The sequence below is a fragment of the Aedes albopictus genome, chromosome 2 (assembly GCF_035046485.1).
Source record: "Aedes albopictus strain Foshan chromosome 2, AalbF5, whole genome shotgun sequence".
NCBI classification, from domain to species: Eukaryota; Metazoa; Arthropoda; class Insecta; order Diptera; family Culicidae; genus Aedes; species Aedes albopictus.
The window spans coordinates 267,797,888-267,824,284 of NC_085137.1; the positions used below are offsets into that span (position 1 = coordinate 267,797,888).

The 26,397-nt window shown below is 36.4% G+C and overlaps 1 protein-coding gene across 11 annotated transcripts in view; it reads left to right on the plus strand.

Moving 5' to 3' along the window:
• LOC109416672 (transmembrane and coiled-coil domains protein 2) overlaps positions 1-26,397 on the plus strand; it is a 510,917-nt gene that overhangs the window by 115,564 nt on the left and 368,956 nt on the right. For 9 of the 11 annotated variants that reach the window (XR_009998194.1, XM_029876998.2, XM_029876997.2 and 6 more), the window contains 2 exons: positions 7,895-8,339; positions 8,404-8,534. The exons of the other annotated variants lie outside the window; for them this stretch is intronic. Coding sequence is in view for 8 of the 9 variants with exons in the window: in XM_029876998.2 (XP_029732858.1) it covers positions 7,895-8,339; positions 8,404-8,534 (576 nt within the window). In the remaining variant the exon portion in view is untranslated. The remainder of the gene's footprint in view (positions 1-7,894; positions 8,340-8,403; positions 8,535-26,397) is intronic. 11 annotated transcript variants of the gene reach the window in all.

Genomic DNA, 26,397 nt, shown 5'->3' on the forward strand with positions numbered 1-26,397 from the left:
GCTTTCTCCTGCTGTTAAAGCTAATAATCCAGGGTTTTGATTAAGGTCCATGATTTGAATAGTACAATGAATGGGTTGTAACATACAATTAATAGATATTAAAAACAAGAGAAGTGTTGTTGTTTCCATGATGAAATCTAAAACGAGAAAGAAAAAGTAATATGAAATTTATATTCTGATACGACGCATTTTAGTTTTATGGAGTTTTCTGTTTTTATCGTCCTTGTAAGTTTGATTTCTATCCGAGGTTACTTTGACTTTTTCAAACCATTCTTTGGTTTTAGCTTTAATTCCTTGTCGTCTATTGAATGCTTGTTGATCTGGTTCTGAAGCTGGTGAATCTTCTCTAGAAGCGTTCCGGTATTTATGCTGTTCCTGTTGAGTGGAAGTTATTTTAGTAATTGTTTCATCATAAATTTTATCACGGTATTCTATGAGTTGTGCACGATCGAGTGGTCTTTCTTCACCATCTTTTATTCCGTAAAATACTTCACGTGGTTTTAATTTTGTTGAGGTGTGAATAGCGTTATTGTATAAACTACATGCGATTAGAAACATTTCTTTACTGGAGAGGTTTTCATATTTGTGTTTGTTGCATCGATAAATTTCACTTAGTGTAGAATGGAACCGCTCAACAATTCCGTTCACTTCACTGTAATTAGTTGGTGTAAAATATTGTTGTATGTTGAGATTGTTTAACAAATCTCGAATTTCAATTGATTTGAACGCTGGTTCATTATCTGAAACAATTAACTTTGGTGATCCGAATTGAGAAATGAATTTGATCAAACCTTTTCGAATGTCTATTGTAGTTCTTGATTTGATAGGAATTAAACATCCGAATCGTGACAATTTGTCTACAATTGAGAGAAATAACCCAGACAACCAGGAGTTGCATAAGAAACCACGTTGTACATCGTATAAAGTACTATTTGAAGTCACTATCGCATATATGTACGGCTGACTGACACATTTCATCGCATATGATGTTATTTTTTGAACTTATTACGATGGGTCAGGTAAAGTCATCGTAGTAGATGATATTCTGATATTTTATTGCGATGAACTTTACTTACTCGCAAAAGCGTACGAGCGAACTCGCAAACTGTCAAATGAATTCGCATAATTGCGTACTGCGATGATTATACGACTTCGCTTGGTACTTTTCTCGTTGTGTCAGTTTACCTCGCATTGGTGTATGGATGAAATCGCATAAAAGTACAAACAAACTCGTTGAAGTGTACATACAAACTCGCATAAGCTAGAAGCGTTTATGTTGGCATTACGCGATTTGAAATGTGATAACAATTAAAGAGTTTCTGTTGCACTGCGGATGCAGTGCCAAAAAGCTACGAGAAAGTGAACAGCCATAATTATGATTGCAGTCATCATTATTTATTTGTTGGCTTGATAATCAACAATGGGAGGTGCTAGCCAGAGAGGGGCAGTGAAAACTGTACGGGAAATCGTTTTTAACCTGCCAAACACGCACAGCGCAAGTGAACCAAGTGCATTCCAACAAACACTGAGGTGAGTTAGAATATCATGATAATTAATCAGCTTGTTTCATAAGTAGCGTTTGGTGTTGTGCGTGAAGTGTGGCTCGACGATCCAGAGGTCATTAGTTCGATATCGAGCTGACAGAATTGTTTTTTTTATATTATTAAATCGCATAAGATGCCAAATTACATCGCAATAGTGCACGCGGTGCATCGCATAAGATATCGTTTCAAGTCATATAGCGTTATTATTGTTCCGTCAATGCACGTATAGCGCCTCCACTTTTGTACGCATAAGGCACTTTTGCTGCATGTTATGCGATGTAACTTGAACGCATAAAAGTACGTATAACATGAACACAATCTTCATTATACGTGCAAATTGGTTGTCTGGGAAGTTTGGATGTGATATGAAAACATCGATGTGAATAATGTCAAGAGGCTGTTTTGGTATAGGGGTTTCACCTAGTTTGATTTTATATGGTTTTCGTTCGTATTTCATCTTATTGCAAATTTCACAAAGGATAATGTATTTTCGTATTTTATTTTTCATTTTGGGGAAGAAAAATCTATTCCGTATTTCACAGAGATTTTCTAAAATACCACGATGTGAAGTCTCGTGAGTGTTTTCAATAAGAGTATCTTGTTCAACGGTTCGAACGTCGATACGCATCGTTTGAGATATCTTTACTTTGAAAGTGCGACATCTGCTAAAATAGTTTTTGTAAACAAATTGAATGATATTGATAACATTTTCAGGACAAAGAATACAGTTAGTACGTCTTGTATCCATGTATTCCTTGAATATTTTAATTATGAAAGGTACTCCAAAAATAAATTTAGTGATAGTTCGTCTATAAACTCGTGGAAAAACTTCTTCATAAATATTGCTTTCTTCATTTCCAATTTTCAAAATAATTTGATTACTGAAATAATTAATCGGAATTTCAGTGCATGGTATAAGTTCTGAATCATCTGTGTCTGCTGAATGCATAGTGTCATTACTAGACGATGTTTCATCTTCATTAATGTTCACTTCTTGGAATATTCTTGATAAACTGTCGGCTACAACATTTTGTTTGCCTGGTTTATATCGAATTTCATAGTCAAATTCTGACAAAGTTAAGCGCCAGTGAATTAATCTTTGGTTTGGTTCTTTCAAATTTAAACTGTATGTTAAAGGTTTGTGATCTGTGTATAAAATGAATTTTCTTCCGTACAAATATGGACGAAAATGTTTGCAAGCCCATACAATAGCTAAGAGTTCCTTTTCTATTGTTGAATAATTTTCTTCGGTTTTATTTAAAGTACGTGACGCAAAGGCTATTGGCTTATCTTTTCCCAATGGTCCTTGTGAGAGTACTGCGCCTATGGCAAAATTTGATGCATCAGTAGTGAGAATGAATGATTTATCAAAATCTGGATATTGCAAAATATCACTGCTTGTCAAAATTGAAATGCTTTCACGAAATCTTCTGAATGAATTATAGTTTCTCCTTTTCGAAGTGAATTTGTCAAAGGTTTTGCAATTTTTGCAAAATCTTTTATAAATTTTTTATAGTACCCTAAAATTCCTAGGAAACCTCTAAGTTCCCGTTCATTTTTAGGTAAAGGCCAATTCTTAATAATTGAAATCTTTTCAGGGTTAGGTCTTACACCATCTGTAGATACAATGTGTCCTAAGAAAGCAACTTCTTTACGTAAAAACTCACATTTGTCTAATTGTACCTTCATGTTGTATTTAGGGTTCATTCAAATATTACGTAACGCAAAATTTGACAATTTTTGACCCCCTCCCCCCCACGGAACAGCTTTTGTATGGGAAATTTTGAAATTTTGTATGAAGCGTAACACAGCGCTAGACCCCCTCCCTCCCCCTTTGCGTTACGTAATATTTGAACGAACCCTTAGACAATGTATTAAATATTTTTCGTAAGTTATCAAGGTGTTCTTGTAGGCTTGTGGAAAACACAATAATGTCATCCATATAAATAAAACATCTTATGCCAATATGTTCACGTAAAATATTGTCCATTACTCTTTGAAATGTAGACGGTGCATTTTTGAGTCCAAAAGGCATTCTCAAAAATTCGTAGTGTCCATTTTCAACGTTAAAAGCTGTTTTGGGAATATCTGATTCTTCAACTTCAATTTGATGAAATCCAGACGCCAAGTCTAATGTGGTAAAATAATTACATCTTCCAAGCTTATCCAAAATATCGGTAATATTTGGGATAGGATATCTATCATCAATAGTCTTATCGTTCAATTTACGATAGTCAATAACTAATCTCCATTTCTTCAGTCCAGATGCGTCCATTTTCTTAGCAACGATCCAAACTGGTGATGTCCAAGGACTTATAGAATGTCTAATAATTCCTTGTTCTAACATTTCATTAATTTGCTTCTGTACCTCATCTTTATGACACCCCTATACGATTTACAATAAATTGGCATTTCATCTTTTGTTTTAATGATGTGTTTGATAGCATTTGTAAATGTTAAACTTTCTCCGGGTAAGTAAAATACATCTTGGTTGTCTGCAATTAATTTTAAAAGTTTTGGCTTCTCTACAGAGTTTAGGTGATCCAATCGCAATTGATTAAATAACTGTCGATTGATAGGTCTAACTGGATGTGGTTAAGATTGTGATTCAAAATTATTCAACTCAGAGACAAATGGTTTAAATATTCCGATTTGTATTGGGTTATTCCGATAATTGGTTATTGCAAGAAAAGCATGATTATTTTCTGCCTTGTATAATCCAGCGTGTACAAAAATAGAATCATGAATTTGAGTATCATGAGAAACAAAGAAATCACCTTTTTCAAAATTAACAGGGAAATGGATAAATTTTGTCTCATTTGCATTAAGTTGTACCTGTGTAGAACATGGATATTTGCGTAGCATTTTAATATTTCCAGAGGGAAGTTGTAGTTCATTTGTACTTGTTATGATATTTGCTTTCAAGTCCTGCAAAGCTTCATAACCGATTAGTCCGTCAAAAAATGGATGAAAATCAAAAACATAAAATTGCAACTTTTGGGTATTTGGAGTTTTGTAAAATGGATTGAAATGTACAGACTGATTAATTGTGTGAACTCCATTTATATTATGAACTGTTAATGGATCTGTAAATTTAGTTTGATTAACATGTTTGGGGCTGATGTAATTTTTATTGGCTCCAGTATCTATTAAAAATTTGAGTGGACCTTTAGTAGTGTCAACTTCAACATAGGGAATAAAATTATTCATGTTGGGTGCCCGTCTTCCGTTCGCTCGCGAAAATTTATGTCATCAACTTGAACATTATTATTTTCACATTCTTTAATTGCTGTTAGAGTTACTTTTGGCAAATTTGTTTTGTTTTGAACTTGAGGTTGATTTGGATCTTCATCGAAATATTCTGAATAGTCTAGGTATTCTGGATATTCTGAGTATTGTGGATATGGTGAATATTCTGTGTATTCAGGATAATAATACGGTTCACTGTAATCGGGATAATCAAAACATTCATCAAACTCTTCTACCTGATAATGTGGTCGATTCATGTAATTTACCTGTTTGCTGAGAGAAGGGTCTACTTCCATTGGTGTCGGCTTTGGTTGTGGTTTTGGGAAATTTCTTTGGAATGTGTTTTGCATAAACGGATTTCTTTGGTATTGGAATGGTCTTTGGAATTGATTTTGTTGGAATGGTCTAAATTGAAAAGGTCTTTGAGGCGTATTAAATTGGAATGGACGTGGTCCATTATTAAATTGAGGTCGAGGTGTTGGCTGAAATTGGAAAGGTCTTTGATATTGTGGAGGTTTCTGAAAATTGAATGGTCTTGGTGGTGGAAATTGGAAAAATTTTTGCATCGGTTTTGGTGGTAACGAAATTGGATTCAAAGTTTTTGATATTGATTGGAATGGATTTTTCACATAATTGTAATTATCCTCTTCAAGACAAAGTCTGAGAGCTTCCTTAAGTGTTTTGGGTGCCTGAGCTCTAATAATTGGTCCAAGAGGCTCTTTAGGTCCCGACAAGAAAACTTTTAAACCTAGATCTTGATAAAACTGTTTCTTCGCAGCTATGATAACACTTACCTTTTCGTTTACCTGTAACAAATTGATTAGTAATGAAATAGAATGTGATACGTCTCTATAAAAATCTTGAACTGATTCTTTTTGCTTCAATTTAAACAAGTCTCTAGTAAGAGAAATTTCATCTCTTTTATCAATGAAATGAGTAATCAGGGTGTTTTTAATATCATCCCAGTTAGTTTCAGTACCATATAATTCAAGCGCGGCATCCGCATCATGCGTAATTTTTGATCGAATAGCATGCATCCAAACATCAAATGCAGGTGTTCCTTTTGCACGCTCCAATGTTGGCATTAACTTGTCAATGGATTTTATAAATGAATGCAATTTAACAGGATCCCCAGTAAAGCATGGAAAATCCCTTAAAATTTGTGGAGTCTGCAAGCTTTTCAAAATAGATTCCACATCACTGAAATTATTCAAAGTAGCGGCTCTCAAATTTGCAATTTGTTGATCTTTCTGATTAATTTGCAATAAAGCATTATCAAGTTGATTCTGCACATCTTGTCCAGCAGCTAATTGATGTTGTAGTTCAATTACCTGACGATTTTGTTCAACCATGTCTGCAGCGGCTTGTTCCAGTTGTGCTTGTAGCGCCTCATTTTCTGCGGCCAATAAATCACGGTTTCCATCGTACCTGGCCATCGTTGTTACTCACTAAAAATATCTAAACACACTTAAAAATACACTTATGGGTTAAAAGATTAATTTTGGTTATTAACTTTTTCACTTTTAAAAATTTTGATTCACTTTTTATTTGGTTTCACTTTTATTAATTGTTTCACTTAAAAAAAAAATCTTTGATAATAATTCTCTGATAATTTTTCTTCAATAATATTTTTTGATAAATTCTTCAATCATATTTTTCTTTTTCTCTTAAAATTACACTTAACTTACCACAATCCTTTTCGGTCCTCACTTCGGTGTTCGTCCGTCGCGTTTCCGTCCTGGCTGTGGGTTCCCGTTGCACTTCGGTATGCGTCCGTTGTGTGTCCGGTGTTTGCCGTGGTCTTCGGTTCCCGCCGTGTCCAGGTGAAATGAAGTTTTCTTCTAATCGACGATATGCACTCGCTGATGGGAATTATCCCGAAAAAACTCACTAATCACTGATCACTGCAAGCGGTATCCTACCGACACTGCGACAATTATGATACCCGAGGGGGTTTCGGCGTTTTTAAAAAACTACGACTGCGCCACTTCAGTTTCAGCTGAAGACTCTTTTTTTCTGTATTGTGCGAATCAGTTTTTATAAACTAACACTTCGATCGATCATGATTATTCCTGATCTAACCTAACTGAACTTGAACTTGAAAAATATGGTGCGCCACAGCTATGACGCACGCTATGTCTGAACCAGCAGATTATAAAAATTGAATGTACATCGGGTTTCTTTCCATAAAACATCAGTATTCAAGCTTTATTTTCATTTGCAGAAGGTTTTAAAATATTCTATCGGTGAAAATTTTTCCATACATTTTGTATGGGAGAGAAATTGGCCGAAAATTAGGATTTCAAGCAAATTTGTATGAAAAACGGTCAAAAAGATGGAAAAATCAAAATTTCCCCGATAGAATATTTTGAAACCTTCTGCAAATGAAAATATAGCTTGAATACTGATGTTTTATAGAAAGAAACCCGATGTACATGCAATTTTTATAATCTGCTGGTTCAGACATAGCGTGTGACGATGATTCTACGTCGTATGATGTGCGTGCGGGTGGATGTTTATGTTTGGTGCGATTCGGCTGCAATGGTGCTCCGGCGAATGAATGTTTATGTTGACTCATGATGATTGCGTCTCAGGCTTGGATAGCGAAAGTGGCTTATTGACGAATATCGGCATGATCGGTGGTAACGGTTTAATTGTGGTCAGTGGAAACGGGTTGCTCGTAACTTATATATATATATATATATATATATAAATATATATATATATATATATATATATATATATATATATATATATATATATATATATATATATATATATATATATATATATATATATATATATATATATATATATATATATATATATATATAAATAATATGTTGACAAACTACGAAATGTGACATTTATGCGGCCGACGGCAGAATATAACCCTACTCAGGAAAATAAAATCTGACTTTTTCAACATGTCTTTTTAAATACAAGAACGTGAGATTTTAACGTTTTCTGATGTACGTTGATTCATTAAGTCTTTAAATTCTAACGTTTTTCTGATGTTTTACAATATTATAGAACGTTAAATCTAAACATTTGTACATCATTGTCGTTGCTTACTTTCTATATAATTTTGTCGCCTTTAGATAATGACGAGACGTACATTGCGGCATCACAGCTGGACGAAAATGATGGAAATTTGACAACAATATCGCAGTTGAGTAATGATTCATCAGACATCAAGCATTTATACAAAAGCCATCATAGAACAAGCAGCTCACTTGCTTACAATCGCATCACTACCAAAATAGCATGCACTAAAGAATCTATCAAGAAGGAACAGACTACTCGAGATGCAAATGTCAACGAGTACTTAAAACTCGCTGCGAATGCTGATAAGCAACAACTGCAACGGATAAAAGCTGTTTTCGAGAAAAAGAATCAGAAAAGTGCACATAATATATCTCTATTGCAGAAAAAACTTGAATCTTACAGCAAAAGATACAAAGACATGCAATATCATCAAAATCAAAAACAACAAAGCATTCGCCAACCAAGAGAAATGTTACGAGACGTAGGGCAAGGACTGCGGTATTACATATTGAACATCAAAGATTAAAAATGTAAATAATAGCACAACTATTATATCTTTCAGTAATGTTGGAGGAAACATACGTGATGGAGTATCTGGTCTTTCCGCTACAGTTATGTCTAAGCCACGAGAATTTGCTCATCTAATCAAGAATAAATTTGGTAGCGCCGACAATATTAACCAACTGTCATCCAGTAAGTATGAATCATTAACATCTTTTATGTGAGACATTAGAAACGACGAAAAACATGGCAGAATAACTGTAGATTTTTTTCGTAATGGTATCCAGATTATTTCATAATCTAAATCCACCCGGGAAATTAATGACAACACAAAATTTCGTTAGTTTTGGTGGTCATTTTTAGAATGCATTGTGCCAAGACTTTTCCAAAAGGTTCGGTGGCATAATCCAGATGTGATGCCCTTTGTGGATCGCAGAACCTGTGGGGATCAAATACCAAGTGGAATTTTGAGCCACCCTAGTGCGAGAGATGTGTGACAGGAGTAGGCAGAAAAAGTAAACACGCGACGCGACTAAACACGCTGTAATCTTGGGGAGTGAATAAATTAAGTTTATATTACTAAACGTGTGTATTATCATTTTCTCCGGTGCCGATTCCCCACAGTGGTGACCCCGACGTGATTTTCGGTCGTTGTTACGTTCGGTTCGTTCGTGGAATCGCTCGGTTAATCGATTTTCTTCAATACGCTGCACCGTCCTAACCTCAAACGACATGGCGAATCCAAACAACAATGCAGCCGCCGGCGCAACTCAACAAGGAGCAGCTGCCGCTGTCTCGGTGAAACTTCCGGAGTTCTGGAAGACAGATCCGGAAATGTGGTTCGCCCAGGCCGAGGCACAATTCATCTTGGGGAACGTAATAGGAGACGACACCAAATTCTACCACATAGTGGCAAAGCTCGACCAGTCGGTCATCTGTCACGTCGCCGATTTGGTGTCGAATCCGCCGCCCGTGGATAAGTACAGAAGCATCAAAGATCGTCTGGTTGCTCGATTTGCACTTTCTCCGCAAATACGGCGATCTTCTTGGATCTTCAGACCTCGGTGATATGCGCCCGACTCACCTGCTGGCCGAAATGCAGGAACTGGCCGCAGGTTTGAATGTAAACGATGATCTCCTGAAGATGTTGTTTCTCCAACGCATGCCTCAACATATTCGCCCAGTATTAACTATGAGCGACGGAACCTTGGCGAAGGTGGCAGAGATGGCAGATAAGCTGACCGAAGTTCCAAGTGTGGCTGCCGTCGCATCGTGTCCATCCTCGTCATCAAGTGCCGTTTCGAACACGGTGAACACGGTGTTTGATCAAATGGAGAGCTTGAAAGACCAACTGGAAGTTCTCAGCACGGAAGTTCGTCGTCTCAAACAAAACCCAGTAGGTCGCAGAACGCGATCAACGTCACGTTCGCGTATCAGGAGCAGCAGCGCTGCACCAGAGCTGTGCTGGTACCATCGTAAATATGTCGAGCAAGCTGAGCAGTGCAAACCACCATGCCGGTTTGACGTGCCAAAAAACTAGATCAACGCTCACCTGAATCGGCGGAGGTGGGCGAAACGTGTTCTACCCGAAGGCTTCTGCTTTGCGATAAAACAAGCGGTCTACGATTCCTGGTTGACACAGGATCTGATGTTTCCCTAATACCGGCCTCGCGGAACGATCGACTTAACGAACCAATCCCGTTTTTGCTACACGCCGCCAACGGAACGTCAATCAAAGTCAACTAAATTTGTTTCCACCGATCTTGGCTTGAGGAGGAAGCTAACATGGAACTTCCTAGTAGCAGATGTAAGCCACGCTTTAATTGGTGCAGATTTCCTAGCGCATTTTGGACTACTTTGCGCAACAACATGCTGATCGATTCCAAAACGAACATGCGGTCGATGGGTAGTGTGATGACGGCTACTGTCCATACCATAACCACAGTCGACGGGAATCACCCCTTTCATGGATTGCTGAGTGAATACCGTAAAATTACACAGCCAACAACAATGCGCAATGACGTTCAACATCAAGTTACTCATCACATTGTCACCAAGGGCCCGCCAGTCGCATCCAAAGCACGCCGAATGCACTCGGACAAGCTCAAAGCAACGAAGGATGAGTTTCAACTGATGATGGAGTTGGGAATCTGTCGACCATCAAGCAGCTGTTGGGCCAGTCCACTCCATTGCGTTCCGAAGAAAAATGGACAATGGCGGTTTGTCGGCGACTATCGGCAGTTGAACAAGGCTACTATTCCCGACCGTTATCCAGTTCCGCACGTGCCCGACCTTCTCAATGCGCTTCAAGGTAAGACTATTTTAAGCGTCATTGACCTCGAACGAGCCTACCATCAAATACCGGTCGAAGAGGAAGACATACCAAAAACAGCGGTTATCACCCCATTCGGACTGTTCGAATTTACACGAATGCAGTTCGGACTCTGTAATGCTAGTCAGACGTTTCAAAAATTCATGAACCAGGTACTAGGCGATTTGGAGTTTGTGATAGTATTCATTGACGCCGTCTGCATTGCGTCTTCCAGTCCAGCAGAACACGAACAACATGTTCGGATAGTCTTCGAGCGGTTACAGAAACATGGGTTGGTAATTAATGTAGACAAGAGTCGATTTGCCCAGAAGGAAGTCGAATTCCTGGGATACCTGGTAAATCAAGAGGGAATTAGTCCACTACCATCTCGAGTACATGCGGTTTCAAATTACACATTGCCGACTACTGTGAGGGATCTTCGACGGTTTCTCGCTCTCATAAATGTATATAAAAGGTTCATACCGAATGCTGTCGATCATCAATTGGACCTCCGGAAGATGATCCCTGACAATAAGAAGAACGACACAAGAAATTTGCAGTGGAACGAATCATCCCTACTGGCTTTCGATCGATGTAAGAAATCTCTCGCGGAATCTGTTTTGTTGCATTATCGGGACTCAAATAAGCCATTAGCCTTAATGATCGACGCATCAAATTCAGCCGCTGGAGCCGTTGCACAGCAGTTCTCTGGGACTTCGTGGCAACCATTAGGTTTCTATTCCGAAAAATTCTCAGAATCTCAACGGAAATACTCGACATTTGGACGCGAGCTAACGGCTATGAAGATGGCGGTAAAATATTTTCGCTATTTTCTGGAAGGCAGAAATTTTACTATTTTTACGGACCATAAACCGTTAACAACTGCCATGAGTATCAATTCGCCTAGTAGGCTGCCTCACGAGGAAAGATACTTGCGATACATTTCCTTGTTTACGACGGACATTCGCCATATCAGTGCTATGGACAACACGGTTGCTGACGCCTTGTCCCGGGTTGAAGCGGTAAACATGGTCAGCCTCTCATCTATTGCTGATGACCAAGTGCACGATGAAGAACTAAAGCGGCTTCAACACTCATCGTCCCTCAAAATAGAACCTATACGAATTCCGTACATATCTCGACCAGTCTACTGTGATGTTTCGATGAAATCCAAATTACGTCCTTTCGTTCCAGCAAAACATCGTCTGGCGGTAATCCGTCACCTGCATGGCATGGCACACGTTGGAGCTCGTGCGACAAGACGGCTCGTTGTGTAGCGATACGTTTGGTCATGAATGAACAAAGATGTCAATCAGTTCGTCCGAGGATGCCAGGAATGCCAACTTTCGAAGGTGAACCGACACACTACATCACCGCTGGGATCGTTTGATCCCCCAAAATGTAGATTTCGTAACATCCATGTTGACCTCGTTGGACCACTGCCACCGTCCAAGGGAAATCGTTATCTCCTAACAATTCTGGATCGGTTCACTAGGTGGCCCGAAGCTATTCCATTATCGGATATGACAGCACCAACAGTTGCTAGAGCTTTAACGGAGCATTGGGTTTCGCGATTCGGAACACCGGAAACAATTACAACATACCAAGGCCGCCAATTCGAATCTGATTTGTTTCGAGAATTGACTTCCATCTTAGGAGTACATCACATCAGGACTACGGCCTACCACCCACAATCTAATGGAATGGTTGAACGCTTCCACCGTACCCTCAAAGCGGCGCTCATGTGCAAGAACACTAATCGCTGGTGTGACGAGCTGCCACTAGTACTACTTGGTTTGAGAACCGCATTTCGAGATGAGCTGAAGTGCTCTGCAGCGGATTTGTTATACGGGCAACCATTGCGTGTTCCTGGGCAATTCTTCGATCCGCCTGTTGACCTTGTTGATCGCTCCGAATTTGTTAAAACGTTGCACGACACATTTTCTAAACTACGATCACCGAAAACTAATCGTCATGCGAAAACCACGGTGTTCGTCCACAAGGATCTGCAGAAGTGTGATCAAGTGTTTGTTCGTATCGACGCGATCAGACGATCACTTCAACAGCCTTATGAGGGTCCGTATAAGGTTGTTCAGCGACATGAGAAGTACTTCGATGTTCTAGTTGGAAGAAAAACGCAAAGAATAACGATTGATCGATTGAAGCCAGCCTATTCGTGTGAAGACAGCATTTCTACCTATCCTCCAGATGATCCGAGCAGTAGAGTTACGCCATCCGGTCACCGTGTAAAGTTCTTGGCGTGACTGGAGGGGGGGTGCCTGTGGGGATCAAATACCAAGTGGAATTTTGAGCCACCCTAGTGCGAGAGATGTGTGACAGGAGTGGGCAGAAAAAGTAAACACGCGACGCGACTAAACACGCTGTAATCTTGGGGAGTGAATAAATTAAGTTTATATTACTAAACGTGTGTATTATCACTTTCTCCGGTGCCGATTCCCCACAAACCTTCACGGGTTTGCTTTTCAGTTCCAAGCGGTGTCCCAGCCTGTTACCCCAATACTAGGCAAGAGAGGGTTCGCTAATGAAAAGTCGTTCTTGTTAGGAAGAACGCTAACTGCGAAGTCTCTATATTCAGGAATCGTATGGCTATTTAAATGATCAATTATGCCGTGCTACATTTTGGGTTTTGGTGTGTATACAATGTGACTGATATTTTATTACAATGGTTAGAGCGGGATATTGGGTTTAAGGTTTCAGTGAAATGAAATGCTGAGTTCGTTTAATTAAATAATGAAACGGAACTTTATTGAATTACGTCTGTACACTTCGAATTCAGTTTAACTTTTGATAAAATGGCACTCCACGCGCAATGATGCTGCTGTTACTAAAGACCCTCAAGAAAAAAGGATGCAGCATAAAAAGGCCACATAAAAGAGGTGTGACGTGGCATGTTCGTTGTTTATCAACACTCCTCCTCAACGAACATTGCCAGCCTATGATGACAATCCCATCACGCGTGCTAATTTCTGCAGCTTGATCGGACCCACTGGTTTAGTGAGCCCATCAGCTATCATATTTTCCGTTGGGCAATACTGCAGCTTCATGCTAGTAATCCTACATTATAGAGATCTGCGGAGGCGGCCATTGTAAGCCAATCGTGCAGAAAGAATTGTCAAAGTGTGAGCCAAATGAACAGGCTGATCGTTCGTAAGAAGGCGTCGATTGAACGGTATTGCAATCCGATCTAAATAAATTAAAATTATTTATTTTTAATATCGAGAAATTGACGGTATATGTAAGTTTAGTAAAAAGATAGAATTTAATTAATTCTGCTTTCAAAAGCTCAAGCTTATGAGGAAACTTTTGTTGCTGCACTTCTCGAAAAAACTTTCATTGCTGCTTCTTGCTTCAGTTCTGCCGATATGTTTAGCTTAACACTTTGCAATAAATTTCAGATTTCATCGATTGCTCCGCTATTTTTTTTCAAAATTTTGAAAAAAAAAATTCTACCATAATTAGAAAATGTAAACAAAACTACTTGAACCACTACGAAGTCACGCACAAAGTTTGAACATCTAGCTTTGCAGCAAGTGTTGGCAGCTGATGTAAACAAAATGAACAGCGTTGCCGAATCGACATATGTAACTTCCGCTTATCTCTATGTAGAGGATTTCTACTTCATGCTACCTAGTAATCCTACATTATAGAGATCTGCGGAGGCGGCCATTGTGAGCCAATCGTGCAGAGAGAACTGTCAAAGTGTGAGGCAAATGAACATGCTTATCGTTCGTAGGAAGGCGTCGTTTGAACGGTATTGCAATCGAAACTAAATAAATAAAAAATATTTATTTTTAATATCGAGAAATTGGCGGCATATGTATGTTTAGTAAAAAGATAAAAATTTATTAATTCTGCTTTCAAAAGCTCATGCTTATGACGACACTTTTGTTGCTGAACTTGTCGAAAAAACTTCCACTGCTGCTTCTTCCTTCACTTCTGCCGATATGATTAGCGTAACACTTTTGCAATGAATTTCAGATTTCTTCGATTGCTCCGCTATTTCAACAAAATTTTGGAAAAAAAATTCTACCATAGTTAGAAAATGTAAACAAAACAACTTGAACCACAACGAAGTCACGCACAAAGTTTGAACATCTAGCTTTGTAGCAAGTGTTGGCAGCTGTTGTAAACAAAACAAACAGCGTTGCCGAATCGATGTATGTAACTTCCGCTCATCTCTATGTAGAGGATTTCTAATGCTACCGTCCTCATACATTTGCTCCACGAAATGCAGCTTCACTTCGATGTGTTTGTAGCGACGGCTCTTACGATCTGACTTGACAAATTGAATGCAGCTCTGATTGTCCTCCATTATTGCGGTAAAACAGAAAAAATCCGACGGGGTTGCGGTGGTTTCGACCGCCGCAGTCGTTCCGCGAACGTCAAAACCCGGATAAAAACTAACCATAGGGTATTTGGTGAAAACCATTCCTGTACCATACAGTGTACCAGCTACAATATAGTGTATTGTAATGGAATGGTTCGCTAAAAGCTTTGCACATTGGTATTGTCTGTTCGGAAAAAACTAGAAAATCAGCTTCGGTGAACGACACGTCTGCCTTCTTCCGAAGTTCATAGTATGTCACTACCGGGTGGTCATGACGAAAAATTTTGAAATAAATCATGTTTTGTAACTATAAATAAAAGCTTCAAATAACCTTTTGAGTATATTGAATACTCATTATCCTAAAAGTAGTAACGTTATAAAACATTTCATTGCATTTTCGACGCGATTTTGCATAGTTATAAGGGAAAAATGTCTAGTTATGCAATTCATGTGTCTCTCTGATCAGACAACCTTAAAACGCTGGTGCAACTAGCGTTTATTTACATTTTCCAGCACTCGCTCCATCGACTTTTTCCGAGATTGTTGAAGATTTTAATGTTCTACCGGTTCTACCAAATAGAGCAGCGCTTTGCGGAAACTTCTTGTACGTTTATTTCTTTTGCCCATCTTTCAGGTATTTGCTGAAGCGATAGTCAATTCTTGTTAGGGATTTCCCGAATAGCCAGATTGTGCTTCGAAATCTTTAGAAAGTTGTACCCACACAAACCGTATTGGATTCACCTACCGTTGTCGCACACTGGATGATGAATACGGAGCATTATAATGATGCTGCTGTAGGTGGTTAAAGGTTTCTATTTATTCATTTCCATGCGTTACGAAATAAGAATCACATAAAATCCCACAAACTCAGACACTAATTACTGAGAAATTGCGGTCAGCGCTTTGGAGAACCAATGTTTTGCCTTTTTTATTTACTAAGAGCACAGATGACAGTGACAACTGTGACAAGTAGCTTGACACTTGGCTACTTCGGAAGAAAAGTTCGGTTCGGAAGTCCAACCACCGAATTCTAACTTAGTGCTTCGCCGACAATAGCTACTATACATTTACATCCGATCTTTATGTAACAATATATTATACTGTTTTTCTTACGTTTGAACCATTCACTATTCTGAAACAATCTTTTTCCGCGCATTTTTAATTATTTATTCAGTTTATGATTTATTCCGTGCTTTGTTTTGTTGATGTTCGTGACATTTTTGTAGCAAAGGAAATGAAAGAGGAAAAAGTGAATAAGTTGAAACATCTATTTAAAGTCAATAAAATGTTTAAATAAAGTGGTAAACCAGGTGTCCTAAGGACTGCATATCCAAGAGATATGGTGGGCTAGGTATGTAGAGTGCGATGAGAGGAATACGAATGTAGGTCAACCCAGAAAGACGCAGGCCAGATTACCGTAAATCAGTGGATGAGTTCAACACTATTCTTTCTCTTCTTCTCTCATGTGAAATTGCCTTGTACAACAACCGAATTAAATGCGATTTATCTTTGACATTTTTAACATAAGGACTGGACTGGACACTGAAACGACTTGTGATATAAGTTCGTCTTCGCTTTTTAACCTAACTTATAGTTGAATCGAACTTGACAGTTTTCTCATGAGTTGTTATGTACATATTTCATAGTTCAGTCAAACTGGAGCCTCAATATTGCAATAACGGTTAAGCACGCTGTAATGATACTTATGTACCTCGTCACCCACTTCATGCAACTACATTAGTGGTCTAATAACACTTAGCGCGCTAGGCATAGTTCCATCATGCCGCTCAAAGTGTTGCCACAAATAATGCTTAGTTTGCAAAACCCAGTTATCTGGCTGGTGGGACATGGGAGCCTAAGCTTCAACTGTTAATGCAATCAGAGGCTACTCAGACTTAGACAAGTTTAGGTTAGTTTGGCTAGAACTGCCATTATCGAAGGAACTTGACGAGATAATATAACATTATATGGTTTATCTAAGGCGCCGTCCACAAATTACGTAACGCTCTAGGGGGAGGGGGGAGTACGGCCAAGCGTTACGGCCCATACAACAATTTTCGGGGTTTCATACAAAAAAGCGTTACGGAGGGGGGAGGGGGGTCGAAAAAGTTCGATTTTAGCGTTACGTAATAAATGGACGCTGCCTAATGTAAAACAATACAACATAACAAAAGAGAATCATTCCAAAACCATGATTAAATTTATAACCAGTAGTGAAATTACAATTAAAAACAATATATTTACGGTACATTTTATTGTTTGAAACCATACGTGTACCATACAATGTACGGTATATTAAAGCCCACGTATCAGTATTTCAAACAATTCATTTACAATAAAATGTATGGTTTTGTAAAAAAATATATATGGAGAAAAATATTTTTTTATATTGTTACGATACTTAACAACCCGTATAGTATATTGTAAAAATCTTATTTACAATTCACTGTATGGTGTCTACATTACATCTTATTGTTTTTGTATTTTTTATTTTTACAGTGGTGTTTATTGTAACAATATGGTTCTAAATAGTACTGTTACAATACAACATTCGGTTTTTCTACTGTATTTTTTATTCGGGAAGGGCTCGGTTCACGCTAAAAAGCACTCACTCACTTGGTTGCCATAAAATTCAAAAATAATGCAAATTGTTCTATTTATGGTTTATGTAATCACAATTGGTGCCATAATATGTAACTTATTTTTAAACTATATAAGGTGTAGTTTCAGCACTTTTAAGTGCGGCTGAACGCCATTAAACACAATTAAAATGTTCAACAATTTATTTTTGTTAATAGGTTGTGTGCATATTTTTTAAAGTGTGTAGCAGTTTGACGTTTGCGGAATAGGTCTTCTGCGTGTTCTTCACTCCGCCAGGTTGGAAGATTTCTCTGGATAAGCAATACCGTGACTGGATCTTCGACCTGTTCTCCCATGTCAGCCAACAAGCTCCGCAGCCAGATTAGCTCCTGACTAGCTTCGCTCAGCGCAACGTTCTCCGATTCCATCGAAGTCAATGTGACGCAACTGTGTCTCCGACTGACCCACGATACTGTTCCACCGGCGTAGTTGAAAACAAACTCTGACGTAGACTTCTTCGTACTTGCATCGCCGGCTCCATCGGCATCCGAGTAGCCGACCAGCTGTTCACGTGCGTCGCCATACGACAGTTTCCACTCCTTCGTTGCCTTCAGTAACGAACAACACGTTTTGTTGCCACCCAATCCGCCTCGGTAGGCGAACTCACTTTCCGGCCTAGTATCGCCACACTTGCTGCTACATCCGACCTGGCACAGACGGAGATGTAGAGCAGCGCTCTTAAAGCGCCCTGTCCTTCAGGGGTTCAACCAAAATAACACGCAGGAGGAGTGTGATATCTTTGTCTAATATTCATGAATGTCTATATTGAACTATCAAAAACTATCACTTATATTACATTTCACCGATTCATTTTTTTTTTTTTCATATCACTCCTCCTCTCTCTCTCTCTTCTTGGCGTAACGTCCTCACTGGGACAAAGCCTGCTTCTCAGCTTAGTGTTCTATGAGCACTTCCACAGTTATTAACTGATAGCTTCCTCTGCCAATGACCATTCTGCATGTGTATATCGTGTGGCAGGCACGAAGATACTCTATGCCCAAGCAAGTCAAGGAGATTTCCTTTACGAAAAGATCCTGGACCGACCGGGAATCGAACCCGTCACCCTCAGCATGGTCATGCTGAATACCCGTGCGTTTACCGCCTCGGCTATAGGGGCCCCGATTCCATATCACCTTAACATTTTCTGTTTTTCTTCACCGAACTCCTAAGTTTAACTTTCTCGAGGCACTTTTTGCTTCTTCTTAGGATAGTATCTAGAGGTGTCCCACATGGGATCTCAAGACTTATCCGATATGGTGCATACTCTAACGTTGAAACTGAACTCCCCCCAACGTCCGAAAAAGTCGCGGTATTTAAGGCTAAAACCCCAAACGCCAAAGAGTAAATGAGCCTCTGCACGAATCTGGCGTACTGCTCACTCCCACAGAAAATTTGAAAACAGTTCGCACAGTAAAAGTCAAATGTGACTTTTACTGTGCCCGGTGTTTTCAAATTTTCTGTGGGAGTGAGCAGGACAGGGCAAATTCGTACAGAGGCTCATACTACACTGAACGAAAATCCCCGCCAGAAATTGAATGAAAATTGCCTCATCCGAGCCCCATGCCTAAAATCAGATGATTTTTGGAAGTTTGTCATTCAAATGCTTATCTGACAGAATCAAAACACACGGTATAAAAATCCTTCAAAGTAACCATTATAATCATACAATTCAGAATCAAAACAAATCCAGGTGCGGATGATTATCATTCAAAACCCATACAGTCCACCGGTCGTTTTATGAATGAAATTGTTTGCAAAATCTGATGTTGCTCATATAGACGTTTTTGTATGTATTTCATTTTTTCTAATACTTTGCAAAACAGCTAATATTACAACCATCACAACTAGTTTGAACGAAACTGATTTCAATTGAAGTCAATTCCAAGCAAACTAGTAGAATGGTTGTTATATTAGATGTTTTGCAAAAAAAAGTATAACACATTTTCATTGTATGAATTAAACTTTATTTAGAATTTTCGTATACAGAAATCACATTTCACTTTAATCTTACATTCACTTTTTTCACACTTCACCGAAGTCAAACACTTTTACGCGACACCTTTCCTGCGGCACTTCAACTTTGGAATTTTGAACTGGCACTCCAACAGCTAAATGAAAATCAAACTAAAACTAAATGATTTTCGGAACGCGGCTTTGATAAAGTATGTTCAGCTTGATTTATCATAATGCTCATATGTTAATTCCATCTTTTCATATTTGACTGAAAGGCAGACAACATACAAAATAATAGAATATAAAGAGTAAATAAAAATCCGCCAGTGTTGTTTAGAAAATTATTCGGTCGGGATTGTCATTCAGTTTTGGGAATAAGCGCTTGAGCATACGCTCGAATGAGGATTCATTCGTTGGGCGGTGGGGATTTTCGTTCAATGGTCGAATGATTTTCGGTATGGAACACAGTGGAATATGGTTTCTGATGATTTGGTGATGATAATCATTCACAACAAACGTCAAGCGAAAAATCATTTATGTTTGCGTCTATTTTTGTTTTATAATAGGATGATTTTTATTCAGTAGAAGGCAGTAAAATCATTCTGCTGTGAAATCATTCGAAATTGAGATTCTGCGGATCTGTATCGCATTGAATGAAGAATCATTTTCCGTTCGGCGGGGGTTTTCGTTCAGTGTAGAAGTCCAAATACAATCATCATCGTTGCCATCACCATCATTATGGTGGGCTTCGTGGCCGTGCGGTTAGCGGCGGCAGTCGTCTAGGCGTATCGTAAGCCTCGGAGTGTGGGTTCGATTTCCGCTCCAGTCGGTGGAAACTTTTCGTCAAACGAAAAATTCATCATTGGGCCACTGGGTGTTCTGTGTCTTATCCGTTGTCTAGTGTAAGTAATGTGCTCAGTCTGTGCAGCCTCCCCAGTACGGAGGGTTAGCCTAACATTAGCCTAATGTGAGACTAACTGGCCAGCATGTTAGGCTAACTTTTTGTCTCACTTTTGGCTAATGTTAGTCTAAAATTAGACAGATATGACACACTTTTGTTAGACATGTTGCAAATTCGAAACATGTTTGTTAGTCTAACATTAGACTAACGTTAGACATGTTTTACTATGGGCTGTTAGACAAATGTTAGGCATAAATTTTATGCTGCTTGTTTTCATTCCAGCTGTCATCCGAGCAAGAAGTATGATTGTAGTAGTGAACTTTTGTCGACGTTCACTACTACAACCGTACTCTTGCCTCGAATGAAAGCTGGACGAAACAAATTCAATAAAAAAAAAACTCGGAGCCTGTTCAATTTCAATTTTAATTTTAACTTTAATTTTAATTTTAACTTTAATTTAAACTTGAATTTGAGTTTAAATTAAATTTAATTTAAAATTAAATTAAAATTAAATTAAAATTAAATTAAAATTAAATTAAAATTAAATTAAAATTAAATTAAAATTAAATTAAAATTAAATTAAAATTAAATTAAAATTAAATTAAAATTAAATTAAAATTAAATTAAAATTAAATTAAAATTAAATTAAAATTAAATTAAAATTAAATTAAAATTAAATTAAAATTAAATTAAAATTAAATTAAAATTAAATTAAAATTAAATTAAAATTAAATTAAAATTAAATTAAAATTAAATTAAAATTAAATTAAAATTAAATTAAAATTAAATTAAAATTAAATTAAAATTAAATTAAAATTAAATTAAAATTAAATTAAAATTAAATTAAAATTAAATTAAAATTAAATTAAAATTAAATTAAAATTAAATTAAAATTAAATTAAAATTAAATTAAAATTAAATTAAAATTAAATTAAAATTAAATTAAAATTAAATTAAAATTAAATTAAAATTAAATTAAAATTAAATTAAAATTAAATTAAAATTAAATTAAAATTAAATTAAAATTAAATTAAAATTAAATTAAAATTAAATTAAAATTAAATTAAAATTAAATTAAAATTAAATTAAAATTAAATTAAAATTAAATTAAAATTAAATTAAAATTAAATTAAAATTAAATTAAAATTAAATTAAAATTAAATTAAAATTAAATTAAAATTAAATTAAAATTAAATTAAAATTAAATTAAAATTAAATTAAAATTAAATTAAAATTAAATTAAAATTAAATTAAAATTAAATTAAAATTAAATTAAAATTAAATTAAAATTAAATTAAAATTAAATTAAAATTAAATTAAAATTAAATTAAAATTAAATTAAAATTAAATTAAAATTAAATTAAAATTAAATTAAAATTAAATTAAAATTAAATTAAAATTAAATTAAAATTAAATTAAAATTAAATTAAAATTAAATTAAAATTAAATTAAAATTAAATTAAAATTAAATTAAAATTAAATTAAAATTAAATTAAAATTAAATTAAAATTAAATTAAAATTAAATTAAAATTAAATTAAAATAAATTAAAATTAAATTAAAATTAAATTAAAATTAAATTAAAATTAAATTAAAATTAAATTAAAATTAAATTAAAATTAAATTAAAATTAAATTGAAATTAAATTAAAATTAAATTAAAATTAAATTAAAATTAAATTAAAATTAAATTAAAATTAAATTAAAATTAAATTAAAATTAAATTAAAATTAAATTAAAATTAAATTAAAATTAAATTAAAATTAAATTTTAAATAAATTCAAGTCAAAACAAAATTGAATTAAAATTAAATTGAAATTTAATTAAAATTTTAATTTAATTCAATTAAAATATAATTAACATTTAATTAAAATTAAATCAAAATTTAATTAAAATTAGATTAAAATTGAATTCAAATTAAATCAAAATTTTATTCAAGTTTTATTAAAATTTTATTAAAATTTAATTAAAATTTTATTAAAATTTTATTAAAATTTTATTAAAATTTTATTAAAATTAAATTTATTAAAATTTTATTAATTTAATTAAAATTAAATTAAAATTAAATAAAAATCAAAACAAAATTGAATTAAAATTAAATTAACATTAAATTAAAATTTTAATTGAAATTTAATTAAAATTTAATTGACATTTAATTAAAATTTAATTAAAATTTAATTAAAATTTAATTAAAATTTAATTAAAATTTAATTAAAATTTAATTAAAATTTAATTAAAATTTAATTAAAATTAGATTAAAATTTAATTCAAATTAAATTAAAATTTTATTACAATTTTATTATAATTTTATTAAAGTTTTATTAAAATTTTATTAAAATTTAAAAAAAGAATTTGAAAATTTAATTGAAATTTAATAAAAATTTTACTAAAATTTTCTTTAAATTTTATTAAAATTTGATTAAAATTTATTTAAAATTAAATAAAAATTACATAAAAATTAAATGAAAAATAAATCAAATTAAAACTAAAATGACTCACCGACACGATGAGGCCAAACTTAACGGAATCGGACACTGTTTTGCAGATGACTGGTTCCGGCAACGGTACGACGAAATCGAACCGGACTTATTGGCCAGTAGCAGCGGCGAGGAGCTGACGGGTCGGACGACGGAACGACTGAAATGGTTTATACCAGGTTGTTACGGTTTTAACTAATTGAAACGCGCAATTTTTATCATTTTCCCGACCGACGAACGCTGCCGCAATCAACAAAGTTATTTTTTTAACTGCCGTTCAGGCAACTGTCAACAATGCGCGAAAGAATCGAACACTGAGCATAATTTCGGGGTTATGATTTATGCTCTCCAGAAATTTTCGATGAGCAACATATCTAACAAATGCCTAACAGTGTCGAACGCCTAACTTCCTCCGTGCTGGGTCTGGCTGAAGACGGTGTGAATTGTCTTTTATTATCATCGTCGTCGTCGAACCACCAAGCGTAACAAAATGTGCACCACACCGACCGGACCTAACGTGTTCGATAGGTAAATCCGAATGGTCCCCCATTGTAGAGGCGCTGAGTGAGATAAGGAGAATAAAACGGTCAATTTTTTGTCGTCAAATTTTACTCATTTTTTGCTCTAGAAGTTGCTATTTTCCATTTGCAATGGCTTCCATTATCATCATTCTTGATGCCCACGCCGACAGACACCGGATTGGCCAGCTAAAAAAAATCCGGAAGATCGCCCGCCGGAGGCATAGCAAGAGCTCCTCAAATTAATCATACAAATTGTTCGTAAGTACCTACCGGATCTAAGCGCACCTAAAAGAGAATTTAATTTTCTTTCCAAAAAGTGCTCGTTTGTTTCTCTACGATGCGGAATTCGATATGAAAAAGTGAAAGAAGTGCACTTTGCCTATGCTGCACCATGTGAAATTTTGGTGGAGCCACGTTTTTCATAGGGTTCTCATTCCTGCCACCGCATCGGAGGGATCGTTAGCTTCCGTTGGATTTACCTATCACGATCGCGCCCGGCCAACAGCGGTCGATGATGGTTCATAAAAACTAAAGACACTGTATGCTAAAGACATGAAATCTGATGATTGTTGCTGTTGATGATGATTGTCGCGTCATGACGATGATGATGTCGAGTAATGTTGTTAAAGCGTGTTTAACAGGTCTCCTGCTCGATTGGAATGCCATTGACAGCAAATTTGGAATTCCAATTGGAACATTTCGTGTCTTTGCATATAGTGTCTTTAATAGGCAAATCTAAAACCTTGGACAGACTGGTGGTATTCGTACCATGGTACAATTATCTTGAAATGAGTTTCATACTGATAATTGTCTTCATTCAAGATAGCCTTGGAATAATTTTCTTGACAACTTGTACCATGGTACGAACACCACCAGTGTGTCCCAGGCCTAATGGAAGCTAAGGCCTGGGACACACTGGTGGTGTTCGTACCATGGTACAAGTTGTCAAGAAAATTATTCCAAGGCTATCTTGAATGAAGACAATTATCAGTATGAAACTCATTTCAAGATAATTGTACCATGGTACGAATACCACCAGTCTGTCCAAGGTTTAACGATCCCTCCTAAAGACAGTGGTTGCTCCCTCGTTTGATAATCTAGCGCTGACACATATACACTGGGAAAAAAATCTTCATTCCTTCTATGTGTCCGGGACATGAATTTTTGCAAAGGGAGTAAACACATGTTTTCCATTAGTGCGACTCATACTTTTGATGAGGCACCATACAGCAGCGACTCATACAATTTAGAGCACATACTATTCATGTGCTAATTTGCCTGCGTAATCGGGTATTGGTTGCATATACTTTGGATGTGGTTTGGCACATGGATATTTGCCATTAAGTATGAGGCAATTTTCCTGAGTGTACGCTTGAGAGAGTCTGTCAACCGTCGGACGGCGACGGTAATGGTCAGTCTGGCTTCGGACACACAAGATGGCAGACGCATTCTCGAGACACGAACAAACGTGTATCACGCATTCGGCTGGTTGATTCGGCTGATCACGCGGACATTTTGCCGGGACGTTACAATGGCGACGAGGAGAAAATTAATTGTTTTCACATGAAAAAAGGCATGTGGTCAGGTAAACGTTTTGAGTGGGACGTGCGGATGGTCGATTGAAAGGGGGATAATGAAACGATCTGTTGTGCGAGACCGGCGGTGTGGAGGAGAAAAGTGTGTTTGTTTGCAGCAGGGGATTGTGTGTGGACCGCGTTTGTTTTGAACAAGAGAGGATGCTGCAGTGTTTTCGAAGGAATGTGTTTGGGAGTGAGGGGCAGCATTTCTGGATGTGGAAGGAAATGCTGTGAGTGATTTGGTTTTTGTGATGACGATGTTTGTTTTTTTTTTGTTCCAGCTGCGGTCATGCGTTTGCAGTCAGTGCGGCGGTCGCGAGCTTAAACAATGGAAGAGTGTATCGCATAAGCAAAGCTATGTTTTTGTTGGAATGAAGAAAAAAAAAGTTTCAGTGAGAGCAGAAGACACTCAACGATAATCGAGTGCCTGTTGACAAATTGATGTGTGTAGGTGGAATTAAGTGTCACTTTCGGTGTCACTGTTGTGTAGTGCATGTTTAAGATACGATGCATACGGCAGATACCAGAGGCTATGCGAATCTGATGGATTTTTGTTGAGTTGGACGGAACTGTTTTGGTGAATGATGCTTCTTGAGCGGGTCAAGCAGCGGACTGTTGTGTAGTTGGTACATGTGCGATGTTTGATGGATTTCTCTTAGTGTAAGCTCGTGTGATGCTCGGAGTTATGCTTCGTGTAGTGCTAAATATAGATAGTAGAGTAAACATAGATCCGCTAAGATGAATCCGTTGTATCCAAACGAACTGTCAAAATCTGTATCCAAACGAGCATGACGTCACGATTTGGACAACATCAATGGAACGCATGACGTCATATTCAATCGTCGCACTTTTGAAAATTACTACTTACACGCTTGAAACATTTTAGTCAGCGGTGTCCGCGGATCTATGTTTACTCTACTATCTATAGTGCTAAAGGATGTTTCTTAATTTGAAGAGATTGCTTCGTTCAATATTAGGAGAAACTTCGTGCAATAATGAAGTACAGGGGATACATGACTCGCTGGATGGGAGCTCAATAGTTGGGTGGCTTTTTAGTTGGGGCCCCGTTAGTTGAGCTGTCAGCCAACTAAAAAGTACCTGGATGTCATAATTCAATGTCAAACTGAAAATGACAACCAATCTGTAATTCCGAGGGGCGAACTAATAAGTTTTTGGTTTCTTAAACTTTACTGATAATCGAAAAGAATTTCTATTTCATATTTCTTAAAAAAAAACACAATATGTACAATTACTTCGAAACAAATGCAAAACATCGGCAATCTTTATTTTGGCGATCATTGAAAGCGTTTTGTGCTTGCACTTTGGTCC